At 40.5% G+C, this 14,453-nt stretch overlaps 1 protein-coding gene across 1 annotated transcript in view; it reads left to right on the forward strand.

Moving 5' to 3' along the window:
• Positions 1-14,453, forward strand: part of Prkar2a (protein kinase cAMP-dependent type II regulatory subunit alpha) — a 58,931-nt gene that overhangs the window by 14,453 nt on the left and 30,025 nt on the right. Inside the window, exons 2-4 of the mRNA XM_028756798.1 lie at positions 5,643-5,678; positions 8,877-8,929; positions 9,843-9,926. Coding sequence (XP_028612631.1) covers positions 5,643-5,678; positions 8,877-8,929; positions 9,843-9,926 — 173 coding nt within the window. The remainder of the gene's footprint in view (positions 1-5,642; positions 5,679-8,876; positions 8,930-9,842; positions 9,927-14,453) is intronic.

Here is a 14,453-nt window from a genome sequence, read left to right on the forward strand (position 1 = left end):
TCTCTCTCTCTCTCTCTCTCTCTCTCTCTCTCTCTCTCTCTCTCTCTCTCTCTCTCAGAAAATTCTATAGTATGCTGGGCTTTGAGGCTACGTGGGCAAACAAAGATAGACCTGATTTTATTCTTTGGGGTAATGATAGGAAGGGAGACCACAACCAACCGAATAACTGACTTAGATCATTTCAGCATTGTGCTGTGGTATCGCTTCTCTGAAGGGAAGGTGCTTGTTTTTTTAACACAGCCTGTGACAGGAATATGGCCTTATCTGGAAAGTCAGTTAAGGCTTTCTTTTCAGTGACTTAAAGAGAAAAGTCTTAGTTTTAAAGACTCCAGTAGGTGTTCACTGAATGTGGTGGTTTGACTAAGAATGGCCGCCCTAGGCTGCTGTATTTGGATGCTTAGTCTTCAGAGAGTGGTGCTATTTGAGAAGGACTGGGAGGTGTGGCCTTGTTGATGTAAGTGTCTCACTGGGTTTGCACTTTGAGGTTTCAAAAGCTCATGCTAGCCGGGCAGTAGTGGCTCATGTCTTTAATCCCAGCACTTGGGAGGCAGAGGCAGGTGGATTTCTGAGTTTGAGACCAGCCTGGTCTACAAAGTGAGTTCCAGGACAGCCAGGGCTATACAGAGAAACCCTGTCTCGAAAAACCAAACCAAACCAAAAAAAAAAAAAAAAAAAAAAAGCTCATGCTAGACCAAGTTCTCTTTCTTGCACCCTACAGATCAAATGTAGGCAACTGGATATTCTTGTCTGCATCTCACAGGGCAGATATGAGAGGTATAAGAGTGAGCTTTTGTTTAAAATTGTGAGCATTATTGAAATCTTTCAGGACAAGAGTGATAAAGCAAGAAGGAGAGGGCCTCTGACTGACAGGCATGATACCTAGAACACCCAGCACCACACTCAGGACCGGCAGAGGAGAATGAACCTGCAGATAGGGGAGAAATCCAGGCATGTGGTATGACCCAATGAAACATGGAAATAGCATTCAGACTTTATTCAAACTAGCAACCATTAAGAAGCTTGCACCTGAGATTTAATTTTTTTCTGACAATGATCTATTGTTTCATTATTTCAAAACTGAGATTAGGTTGCTACAATTTTATTGTCTCCTTAGTTACAAGAAAAGTATCCAGTACTTTTATAAAATAGCACTACCAATGTGAAGTGTCATTTCTGCTTTCCTGCTGCTCTAAGCCTATTGTCAAGCTGCTAGAGACAGTCTGTCTAATGCTGGAGAGAAACGCTCATGCCAGCTAAGGTGCTCTGCTTCTCACTGCTGAGCTGTTCACATGAAGACATGAGTTGTACTTCATCAGTAAGATCATACTGCCTAAGATGCGAATGTTAGAAAGTTATAGTATTTTACAGTAGAGATAAACATACTCTTCAGGGGATAGAGTTAAACAATTTCAGAGTAAGGGATATTGAAGAAAGGAAAGAGAGTTGAGTGGTTTGCATTGGCTAAAAATGACAGATCCTTTTGATGGAGGGAAAAAAAAACCCTATAATCAGCTTTATAAATAGAGGGGTATTCTTCGAATGTGCTCCGGTAGATTTTTTTTTTTTTAATAGAGCCATCCCTGGCTCCTATCAGACATACCAGATGAGGGCATTGGATCCCATTACAGATGGTTGTGAGCTACCATGTGATTGCTGGGAATTGAACTCAAGACCTCTGGAAGAGCAGTCAGTGCTCTTAACCACTGAATCGTCTCTCCAGTCCTAGATTTTTGTTTTATTTTGTTTTTAAAGATTTATTTTTATTTTATGTGTATTACTATTTTGCCTGCATCACTAGGGTGCAGTGCCTCTGGAGGCCAGAAGAGGGTGGTAGAACATCTGAAACTGGAGTTACAGACAGTTGTGAGCTGCCAGGTGCTGGGGTAGGGTAGATTTCTAGGCAGTTAGATTACAGAGTACAGAGTTATCTCCTGACTTCAGACAGCTAGTGTCAGGTGACTAGAGTTAAATGCACATATAGCTAGTTTTCATAAAAATTTAAATATGAAAATGTTAGGTGTTTTTGTAGTTCACATTCAGTGAATATACAAACATTAGGAGCTGTTTATAGCTGGGTAATGATGGCACATACCTTTAATCCTAGTACTTGGAGGCCAGGGGTAGATGGGTCTTGGTGACTTCAAGGCCAGCATGGTCTACAGAGCTAGTTCTAGGACAGCCAGGGCTACACAGAGAAACCCTGTCTTGAAAAATAAAAATAGGCCGGGCGGTGGTGGCGCACGCCTTTAATCCCAGCACTTGGGAGGCAGAGGCAGAGGCAGGCGGATTTCTAAGTTAGAGAGTTCGAGGCTAGCCTGGTCTACAGAGTGAGTTCCAGGACAGCTAGGGCTACACAGAGAAACCCTGTCTCGAAAAACCAAACCAAACCAAAAAAAAAAAGAAAAGAAAAGAAAAATAAAAATAAAAAGAAAGAAAAGAAGGAAGAGAAGAAAAGAGGAAAAGAGAAAAGAGGAGAGGAGAGAAGGTAGTTATAATATACTACCAGTGCTTGAGAGGGGAGGCAGGAAAACCAGGAGTTCAAGGCCAGCTTTGTTTACATGAGACCCTGTTTCAAAAAACAATGACAAAAATTAAGTATCGACAGCTCTGGATTTATCTGTGACGTTTTCAGAAGAGATTCAAGTACTTCTTCACTTGTTTTTACGAAGGAGGAAGAATAAAAGGTGATTAAAATTGAAGATTTACATAAATATTTACAACTGACACATACTTTTCATATATCAAGTCAACACAGAACATTCTAAAACTGCTGATTCTGTTTGTTGAAAGTTTGAGTTTGTTTTGTTTTGCAAATGAAGTGCACTGTAGAGCAGTAAGAAAATGTAAGGAACTTTGGCTTTGAACCTATTTGCCTCAGTTTCCTCATCTGGGAAACAGAGATAATACTGCCTGCCTGAGAGGTGGCTTCCAGTAGGATTTAATATATTATTACTGTCCAGTCTTGGACATCAGGACTCATGGACTAGCACATTTCCTGTGGACAAGCCTCTTCTGACAAGAAGGACAGGAAGTGCGGTGCCTTGGGCTGCCTGCCTCTTCCTGGAGCCCAGCTCCACACATGTCTCCCCTCTTCAGCTCCTGTCAGCTCTTTTGTCATCTGAAAGTTGAGGGCGTTAGAATATGATAGTGTTGATTGTCAACGTGGCAACACAGAAACACCTAATCTAAATGAGGGATTTTCTAGATCATACTGGCCAGTGGAGGACTCTGGAATGCTTTCACTGGCGTAAGAGACTCAGCCTAAAACCCAGCTGTAGTATTTTCTGGGTTTGGATCATGGACTGTATAAACAAAAGAAGAAAGTGAGCTGAATACAAGCATGCCTAGTTTCCTTCTCATCAATCTTGACTGGATGTGACTTGCTGCTTCAAGTTCCTGCCTTGACTTCTCCACAACAGTAGACTATAGCCTAGAACTGTTCCCAATGAACCATTCTTTGGTAAAGTTGCTTTTGTCACAGCAACAGAAAAGAAACAACTACAGTGTAGGACCACACGTTTGCTATTTCTTACAAGCAGGCAAGCGTACCTGGCACTAAAAGTTTTGTTTTGAGACAGATCTTCAGTATGTAGCCCCAGCTGGCTTGGAACTTACTATGCAGACCACATTGATCTTGAACTCATAGTATCAATGTGCCTTTGCAAACTCCCTAGTGTTACGACTAAAGGTATGTGTCACCATACTCTGCCTAGCACTAAAGTTTTTAATTGTAGATTGTAAGGTCTGGTCAATCAGCTTCTGGGTCAGGCCAAGGTACCTGAGCGCTTCATGATCAACTGGGAAATGTGTCTATGGGGAAACAGCCAGAACATCGGCCACAGTCTTTCCATTCTCCTCTTCTAGTGTAGTACAGGTGGGACGGGAAAATCCACAATTGATACAGTGTTTCTTCTGAAGGCAGATGAGTCTGTAGCATTCATGTTCATCAGGACAAGTGTTCTAGCACTTAGGATGGCAGATAATCATAATGGTGGCATGTAGAGTCAAGAGCCTGTCAGACTGCTGAGAACAGAGAGGATGTTGTCGGCTTGAAGAGGTACCGTGTGCCTCCAGGAACTGAGTTTAGCAACCAAAGCCACAGGGCTAGATGGTGGAAATGGGGCAGGATGACAGGATCCCTCAAGTAACTTGGTTAGGCTCAGATCTACCTCAGTTTTCTTCCCTTTGTTTTTTTTTTTTTTCCTACTAATTCTTAAATTTCTCCTCTGTCATTTTTAGACAGTATCTCAATAAGCTCAAGTTGGCCTGGAACTCAGCGTGTAGCTGAGGGTAACTTCTCACCCTCCTGAGTACTAGGATTATAAGTGTGCGCTGCATGCCTGTGTGCAAGCATTTGCCAGATAAGCTCTGTTTCTAGACCCCAGTTTTTCCTTATAGAGAGTGGGAAAGTCATTTGTTTGTTTTTTTTTAAATGTATTTTTCCATTCTTGACCCTCCCTCCCTTTTCCCCCATGTTAAGGATTGAACCTAGGGCTTGACAGATGTAGATAGAACAAGTGCTCCCGCCATAGTTCTGGGTCTGTGCTTTGTTTGGTTTTGTTTTTAGAGATGGGGTCTTGGCATATAACCCAGGTTGACTTCAGACTTGTAATACTCCCGCCTCAACTTCTCAAGCACTAAGTTTACATGCATGTACTACCATACCTGGATATATTTTAATCATTTTTTCATGTATATGGGTATTTTGCCTGGTGGTATGTATGTGTACCACATGTGTAGCTGGTGCCTACAGAGGCCAGAAAAGGGTGTCAAATCTCATGGAACTAGAGTTACAAATTTTTGTGAGTCGTCATGTCGATCCTGGGAATTAATTGAACCTGGATTCTGGGAGAGCAGCCAGTACTCTTAACTGATGAGTCATCTCTCTGATGCCATATATATTTTTATAGTTACAAATTTATTTATTGTCAGGGGCAAGTATACAATACACAACACATATGGAGGTCAGAGGACCACTTCCCAAGAGTTCTCTTTTTCTACCATGTGGGTTATAGGAATGGAATTCAGGTCGACAGACTTGATGACAAGCATTTTTACCCAGTAAGTTTTATTTTATTTAAATTGGGGCTGGAGAGATAGTTTAGCAGTTAAGAGCATTGACTGTTCTTCAAAAGGACCTAATTTCAATTCGTGCCACCCAGTTGGTGGCTCACAACTGTCTGAAACTCCAGTTCCAGGGCCCTCTTCTAGACTCTGTGGGCACCAGGTATCCACACGATGGATAGATACACATTCAGACAAAACACATAGACACATAAAACAAAATCTCAAAATAAAATTTAAATTACATGTATGTCTGTGTGTGAATATATGTAAGTATAAGTTTTATTTTTAGCTACACACACTACACTCAGGTGCCCGTGGAAGCCTGAAGAGGGCGGTGGTGGGAGGCGCTCAGTGCTCAGTGTAGGTCCTCTAGCACACTGACGGTATAGACGCTGTTCTTTATGTGATTGTGTTGAGTAACAATAATTTGTGGTCAAATATAGAAGCATGTGGACTGACCCACTATTGATATTTGGGGTGCTTAGTTCAGATATCAGAGGTCTTTGCAAAAAGTGGGGGTAAGAATAGAGGCATGTGATGTGATGATGACTAATTTTTTTTCTTTCTTTTTACAGTTCCAATTCCTAGCAAATTTACTAGACGAGTATCAGGTATGTGCTCTCTTTTATGACATACTGCTAAAATCCTGTTTTAAGATATGAATATCTTAAGTGACCATAATTCATCTCTAACCTGAAAAGATATTATATACTTACTATATATATAAAACATATATATAATTACTGTTATTTTTTAATGCTAAAAGTAAAACTGTGATTCCTTCATTCTGAGTAAATGTATACATATATTATTACAATTTTTCTCTTTGCATCTGTTTCATAAGACTTTTCTATGTTTACAAATAGAGAATTATTTCCAAAAGTGATTTTTCATGTTACTACTTTTAGCATCGTAGATTATACTGCCATTAAATTTTCTCATGAGTTTTTTTTTAAGATTTATTTATTTATTTATTTATTTGTTTATTATGTATATGAGTTCTGTAGCTGTCTTCAGACACACCAGGAGAGGGCATCAGATCCCATTACGGATGGTTGTGAGCCACCATGTGGTTGCTGGGAATTGAACCCAGGACCTCTGGAAGGTCAGCCAGTGCTCTTAACCACTGAGCCATCTCTCCAGCCTCTTCTCATGAGTTTTAAAGTCACTTGATTTATGTCTTTAGTTATAGCATGAAAAGTGGTTGTTCTCTGGTGAGAGACTGACATTGTCTTGGCTTTTACTCTTTTTAGAAGCAGCGTATAGGTAGCAGGGGAAAGGTATCCCAAATATGTCTTTTTGTTTTTTCACTACTAACTCAGAATAAGCAATTTAGTGCAAATAGACCTTTAGCTCACTTGACAGTCCTCTACTTGTTAACAAAAATTAATGCTTTCAGAATTCAGAAAATCTATTTGTATTTATAGTCCCCCTTTCTGAGTCAGGGTCTTACTACTCCAGGCTGCCATCCGTGTTTAATGATGACCTTCTGACCCTCTCTCCTCCCACACACATGCACATGCTTAGATTACAGGCATGCCCCACTGTGCATTCAGTGCTGGGAATGGAACGTCACACTCTACCAGCTGAGCTAAATCCCCAGCCTCTAGGTTTTTGTTTTCTTTATGGGACTAGCTTGATAACATTTTTTGTTATTTTATGTATTATAGTCCAAGTTAGTATTATTTTTTCCAACAGATGAAAAATACTTTTATTAAAGGTTAAGAAATACACAACAAGGCACGCAGAGACAAAGACCCCTACAAAGTGGAGGGGTGGAGTCTGGAAATAAAAGTCCCAAAATATTATTATTATTATGTTAAAATATTTATTATTATTTCATGTGTTAATGGGTATTTTGTTCACATCCTTGTCTGCGAATCACATGCATGCCTGGTGCCAAGATGGCCAGAAGAGGGTGTCAGATCCTTTGGGACTGTAGTTAGAGATGGTTGTGAGTGAGGTGCCATGCTGGTGCTTGGAACTGAACCTGGTTCCTCTAGAAGCACAGCCAGCACTTTTAAGTACTGAGCTATCTCTCCAGCCCCCCCAGCTCCCCAAATTATGTTTTTAAATAAGTTTTGTTGGTGGTGGTGGTGGTGGTTTTTATCTTTGGTTTTATTTATTTTAGACAGGACTGATTAGGTAGCCCACTGATGGATTCATGATTTTTTGTTTTATTGATTGATCGATTGATTGATTTTGAGGCAGGGTTTCTGTGTGTAGCCCTGACTGTCCTGGAACTCACTCTGTAGACCAGGCTGGCCTCGAACTCAGAAATCCGCCTGCCTCTGCCTCCCAAATGCTGGGATTAAAGGCGTGCGCCACTACTGCCCAGTTTGGATTCATAAATTTTGAAAGCACTGTTTTCTTTTGTTTTATTTTTTGGGGATTGGAGCTTGATGTGTAGCCTAGGCTGGTCTTGAACTCATGGCTGTCTTCCTGTCCTCAACCTTCTGGGTTCTGGAATGCAAGCATATACTACCATACCTGTTCTAACTGATACTTTCTTGATACAGTCTCAAATTAGTGTTAACTGTCTTTGAAATATGTCTATCAATTTCAAAATTTCATTCATCAAAAATAAAAGGAAAAGAAAACAGACTTCATATATATGTTGAGGCTTTAAAACACATTAAGCAGAGATCTGTGTGTTAACATCTATGCGTCTGTGCAGTGAGTTTCTGACTACTGATGACTGACAAGCTAGTTCATTGGGAATCTGATACTGTATTAGTTATTTATTTAATTTTAAAGATTATTTGTTTATTTGTGTATATGAGTGCTCTGTCTGCAAGTACATCTTCATGCCATAAGAGGCCATCAGATCCCATTGCTGATGGTTGTGAGCCACCCACTGGTTGCTGGGAATTGAATGCAGGACCTCTGGAAAAGCAGCCTCTTAACCTCTTAACCACTGAGCCATCCCTCCTGCCCCAGTTATTTATTTCTAAGTGTAATCTCTTTGCTAAATAGCACTGCCATGTAAGGCTTACATGCTTACAATGTACTAAAATAGTATACTGTATTCTTTCCTACCATAGTTATTTTAAACTGAAATGTCACTAACAGTTGCTTAATATAATTTAGAAATCCAGTGAAAAACTGGATTATGCCTCCTCACCAAATATATACATTGAAGCCATACCAATGGGATTATAATTGAAAATACAGCCTTTAAAGGGGTTATGAAGGTAAAAAAAAAAAAAAAAGTAGGACTTTTGTCCTTATAAAAAGAGGAAGGGAGTTGGGAGATGGCTAGCCTGGAACATGCTTGTAATGAAAGTTTGAGGAACTGAGTTGGATTGCTGGCACCCACATAAACATTTTAAATGTGGAAACACACATCTATGATGTTAGAGCTGGGAAGGTGGAAGACGTGTGGATTCACGCAACTCACTGGCCAGTCACCTAACTGAAGCTGTGAGCTCCAGGCTCAGTTAAAGACTATCTAAAAAAAATATAAGGTGGAGGCTGGGGTATTGGAGCATGCCTTTAGTCCCAGCACCCAGGAGGCAGAGGTAGATGGATCTTTGAGGCCAGCCTGAGCTGCATACTGAGACTCTGTCTGAAATACATACATAGATACTTGAGAGACACTTGATAGATAGATAGATAGATAGATAGATAGATAGATAGATAGATAGATGATGGATGGATAGACAGATGGATGGATGGGATGTAGAGTAATGAAAAAGGCACCCTCTGGTACACATGAACATGTGCATACACATGATACCATACTTTCTCTTTTTTTTCTAAAATTACACATTTTACAGCTTCCATTTTTTTCTCTCTCCAATTTTTAGTCTGTGCAGAAACATTTAACCCTGATGAAGAAGAGGAAGATAATGATCCAAGGGTAAGAACTAAAGCTGAAGTTTTAAGTAGAATTGTATTTTCCATGAATTCTCTTCTACATGCCTCATATAAACTACTGGCAGTAGAAGTATCTCCGTGTGAGTCACACGCTTTCTCACACAGACCCTAGCTTCTCGTGTTTGCATGCCTGTGTGAGAGTGGGTATAGACTGTAAGACTAAACAGGCAGCCGCAAGAGAGCAAGAGCTGGAGAGGAGAGCTGAGGAGGAGGGCAGGAGGACTTCTGCATCCTGAAGAGGGAAATGAAAAGGAGGGTACTGAGGGTTCAAAGGTCAAGTGGGGGAGAGAAAGAAAAGGGGATTGGAGAACAGAGGAAGGAATCGAGAGAACAAAATCAACATTTGCATGAAAAATATCAAAGAAAACTTAATGTTTTGTGACTAATTAAAGTGAAATTTAAAAGTATCTATGGGATGCCATTTTTTATACAATAGATTGAAACCAGCTCTGGTTGAGGGTTTGGTGAGGAGCACCTGACTGGCTTTGCAGAAGCCTTAGTCTTAGTCAGCTGACACAGTCAGACTCAGCAGTTACCAGGGAAAGTTCTTCCTAAGGATACACAAATGGAGATCATTACATTGTTGTAATAGTGAAAAAAAAAAACTAAAACAAGTCTTAATAAAGGAATACAATTTCCTATTGCAAATGATGATAGTTACAGCCACACAGACACAGATGGCTCCAGAGTCGTGCATCTTGCTCTGTATTACCATAGAAACATGCTTTTTGTAGAGTTGTAATACATACATATATGCATGCATACATATAATACATACATACATATTCTTTGTTTTTTTTTCTCATTTTTTAGGAAAAAACATTAATTTTTAGATGTGTGATTTGTGATTTCTAAATGCAATAAAATAATTTTCTTGGCTTTGTTTCATCTGACAGGTGGTTCATCCCAAAACTGACGAGCAGAGGTGCAGGCTTCAGGAAGCTTGCAAAGATATTCTTCTCTTCAAAAACCTTGATCAGGTAACACTGATTTTTTTTTTGTGTTGTTGTTGTTTTTTTGAGACAGGGTTTCTCTGTGTAGCCCTGGCTGCCCTGGAACTCACTCTGTGGACCAGGCTGGCCTCGAACTCAGAAATCCTCTGCCTCCCAAGTGCTGGGATTAAAGGCGTGCACCACTACTGCCCGGCTTGATTTTTTTTTAATACTTGTATTATAATGATATTTTTAGCTTTTTTCCTACTTGGCATGTAATCAATTTTAAGCACATTAGCTGCAGTTGTATTAGGCACACATTCTCAGACTTGTTTACTTACCAAAAAAAAATGCTTTTATTCTGTTGATCACTATAATTATAGAAGCTTATGATTTTATTGTTGTTTTGTTTTAAGACAGGGTCTTACTATGTAGCTTTAGCTAGCAGTGAAACTCCCCATGTAGACAAGGCTGGCCACCAACTCAGAGAGATCTACCTTGTCCTGCTTTCTGAGTGCTGGGATTAAAGACACTACAACATCTACTGAAGGCATGGTTTTTAAATGCCTTTAGTTATACTAGTGATCTAGATGTAGCTAAGTTATGCGTCTATGAAATGCCAAGGTGACGTGGTCCCAGCTTTGTTTGGAGGGTCTACATTTGTTTGGCAGAAGAATTGATTTCCCTAGAGATGCTGCTGTGTAGTTCTCTTCACCATGGCAGCTAATCCACTCCAAGTGCGTGGTTGTTTCCTATGCTTCACATGGAGGACTCCTCTTGTAATGGCTTCTGTCTTGTGAATCTACAGGGTTTCACATAGAATGTGTGTCCAGGTATCTCTTGCAGTGTGTGTGCGTGTGTGTGTGTGTGTGTGTGTGTATGCGTGTATGCTATGGTACACATGTGGAGGTCAAAGGACAACTTATATAAATCAGTTCTTTTCTTCTGTGTGGGATCCTAGGGATCAAATTCAAGACATCAGGATTCGGAAAATGTTCTTACTTTCTGAGTCACATCACCAGCCCTCTGCTTTTTTTTTTTTTTTTTTTTTTTTGAGACACGGTTTCTCATGGTTTTCACTGGTTATATTAGCCAGCCTGGCTCCCAGTGAGCTCTGGGGAATCTGCCTGTTTCTGCCCACCCATTGCTGGGTTATTGATGCACATCTGTGCCTGGCTTTTATGCAGGTTCTGGGGATTCAAACTCAGATTCTTTTGTGACAAGCACTTTACCCACAAGCCATCTGCACAGCCCCAATTTTTAACATCCTGTCTGTAACAATTCTCTGCTTTGAAGGCCATTTACTAAAGCCACAGGCATGGCTGAGGCTAGACCTATTTCTAGGAATCCCAGACTGTACAGAGGCAGGAAGATTGGGGTTAGAAATCCCTCACTACTGAGCTCTTAGGGAAGACTGATAATCACTTCAGCTCTCCAGGGATCTGACTGCTTTATGCTACTGACTCTGGGAGGCAACCATCTCTGCTATTTGTCAACCTGTCTGATAGTAGCCATATGGCTTATAGGAATGCCCAAAACTTTATGTGGTGCTTGTTAGTCTGAGACTGAATAAAACAAGGACAATGAGTTGAAGAACTGTCCTGTTTATCTGGAGTACAGTCTAGTTTGTGATAGCTGTTTTCCCTGAGAGATCCCATCTATATAAATAAATGGAGAGGGGCTTTCTTTTTTACTTATTGTTAATAAAGCCATCTGTCAATTTTAACTATCAAGAGTTGTAGGCAAGTTTTATTTCCCAGTATTGAATACACTTTTATTATTTTTCTTACTGAAATATAAATCAGCAGGAGGAGGCAGAGACAGGAGGATCTCAAGTTTGAGGCTGATCTGGGCTGTACATCAAGAGCCTGTTGGAAAAATCAAAGAAAGAAAGGGAATAGGGAAGGAAAGGAGAAGAAAAGAAGGAATCTGACATGTTATATTGTTACTAGTTTTCCTTCCGTTGAATTTTTGTTGTTGTTTTTTGAGCATGTTATGTGTGCATAGCAGGCATGTTCTCATGTGTTTGGGTGTGGACCAGAGGCTGATGCTGGGTATTGTCCCATCACTTTCCACTTTATATATTGAGGCCCAGTCTTCCATTGAGCCTGGAGTTGCCCAGTTCACCTGGTCTAGCCATCTAGCTTGCCCCAGCGGTCCCCTAAATCCTGCCTCATCGGCACTGGGATTACAAATGAGCTGCCCCGTCCGCCTCACACTTCTGCCTGGGTGCTGTAAGCCCAACCCAGCTCTCTACACTTGCATGACAAGTAGCGTCCCCGTGAGCTGTGCTGTCTCCTCAGCCCTATTTTCTCCTGCTTTTATATTCATATTCTCTATTCAGTCTTATAACAAAATTATATCTAGCTGTGCTTGATCTGCCAGATACATCTATCCATCCCTTGTCAAAGGGGTCACCATCCTTATTCCTAAAGAGCTGAACGGTAATCATTCCTGCCACAGCTTTAGCTCTGCAGTCTGATATCAGCACACTTTGACCTGAATACTCTGATGTGCGTATTATGAACTAGAGTTCTACTTATATACGTTTCTAGTCTGTGTAGGAATTGAGCCAAGAACCTCACACATGCTAGGAAGTGTTCTAGGTCTCCTGGCTGGCTTTGGTTCAGTTTGTAGAGCAGGATAGGCCTAATCTCAAGGTTTTTTACTTTTTATTTTGAGACAGTGTCTCCCTGAGTTGCCTAGGCTGGCCTGTAGCTCACACTGTAGCCCAGAGAGGCTCTTCATACCTTAGCCTCCCTAGTAGCTGAGGTCATAGGTCTGCACTGTCAGACCTGGTGGTAAATTAGTAATCTTTAGTATATTATATAGTCTTTGGTGTATCAGGTTTGACAGATGCATTCACAGGTGATCTTTAATCAGATACTATGTAATTATCTATCTAACCAGATAATCTAATCTAATTGTCCTTAACCTTAAAATGCCTTTTCATGATTAATGCTGTCCCTTCCCATTTTGGAGGCAATTACTGTTTTGATTTATTTCATAATTGATTGGTTTCATTTATTTTAGAATTTCATATAAATAGAATTGCAGCATGTATTATTATTAATATTATTTTTGTTTTATTTTTTGAGACAAGATCTCTCTATATATAACCCTAGCTGTCCTGGAACTCACTTTGTAGACCAGGCTAGCCTCCAACTCAGAGATCCACCTGCCTCTGCCTCCCAAGTGCTGGGATTAAAGGCATGTGCCACCACCGCCCGGCAACAACATGTATTCTTAATATAAGGTTCTTTCCACTCCTAGTTTTGCTGTTCACCCATGTTCATTTTGTAATTTCCTTTGTCCTCAGCTTCCTCCATTCTTGCCTTCTGCTTCCTCTATTTCTCTGCTCCTCCTTTCTCTTTTCTTTTTGTCTGTGTCTCACTATGTAGTCCCAAGCTAGACTTTATTACTTACTATGTAGCTCAGGCTAACCTTGAACTGGTAGTCTTCTTGCTTCAACCTCCTGAATACTGGGGTTAGAGAAATGTACCACCATACTAAGGAGATAATGCCCATTTGCATCAGGTCTCTATAGTCTTTATTTTGCGTTCTGTATTCAGTAATGTAGCTAAGGGCAAAATTGCTGAGTTGTGGGGCTGGAGAGGTGGCTCAGAGGTTAAGAGCACTGACTGCTCTTCCAGAGGACCTAAGTTCAATTCCCAGCAACTATAGTGAGTTATAACTGTCTGTAACTTAGTAGCTATACAACTATGAGGATCTGAGTTTGGATCCCCAGCACCGAGATAAAAACCCCAACATGGCCTTGTACCTTTATAACCGTAGCACAGTGGGAGTGGATCCTCAAAGCTCACTGGCTTCCCAGTCTAGCCCAGTCTAGCACTGGGTTCAATGATAGACCCTGACTCAAAAGATAAAGTAGGGAACAATCAAGGGAAGACACTCAAAATCTACCTTTGGCCTCCACATGCGTGTACACACACATACAATGCATTCCCAAATACAAATGGACACACACGGTTTTTAAATTTCAAATTTATAGTAAAGTCAAAAGAATAGTACCAGGAACACCTTTAAATGCCTTTAACCACAGTGTGTGTGTGTGTGTGTGTGTGTGTGTGTGTGTGTGTGATATATGCATGTAGCATATGTATGTGTGTGTCTAGATATGCATGCCCATGTGCAGAGGTCAGAAGAGGAGGTTGAGTGTCCTGTTCTGTCATTCTTAGCCTTAGAACTTTAATGCAGGGTCTCTTGTGAGCCTGAAACTAAAGCTCTAGAAATTCTTCTGAATTTATCTTTTACTTTTATTTTTGCTGGAATTACAAGCTGTGTCCAGCTATTTTATGTAGTTATTAGGGATTTGTACTCAAGTTCTCTTCTTTGCACACCTAACTCTCACCTGCTGACTGGTTCCTCAGCCCCATGAACTAGTTAACATGTTCATTGTTTACTGTTCTCATCATATAGAAGTTTGTGACAAGGAGAAAGAAGGACGTCTTTTGTTCTGGGCTATTTGTCCATGTGTAAGACTTTATGACTTTTCATCACAAGATGCTTTGGAAAATATTTTCCAAGGATGAAAGTATATATAGCCCTGGCTGC

Source organism: Grammomys surdaster, unplaced genomic scaffold (assembly GCF_004785775.1).
Source record: "Grammomys surdaster isolate TR1022 unplaced genomic scaffold, NIH_TR_1.0 126131, whole genome shotgun sequence".
In the NCBI taxonomy this organism is placed as follows: domain Eukaryota; kingdom Metazoa; phylum Chordata; class Mammalia; order Rodentia; family Muridae; genus Grammomys; species Grammomys surdaster.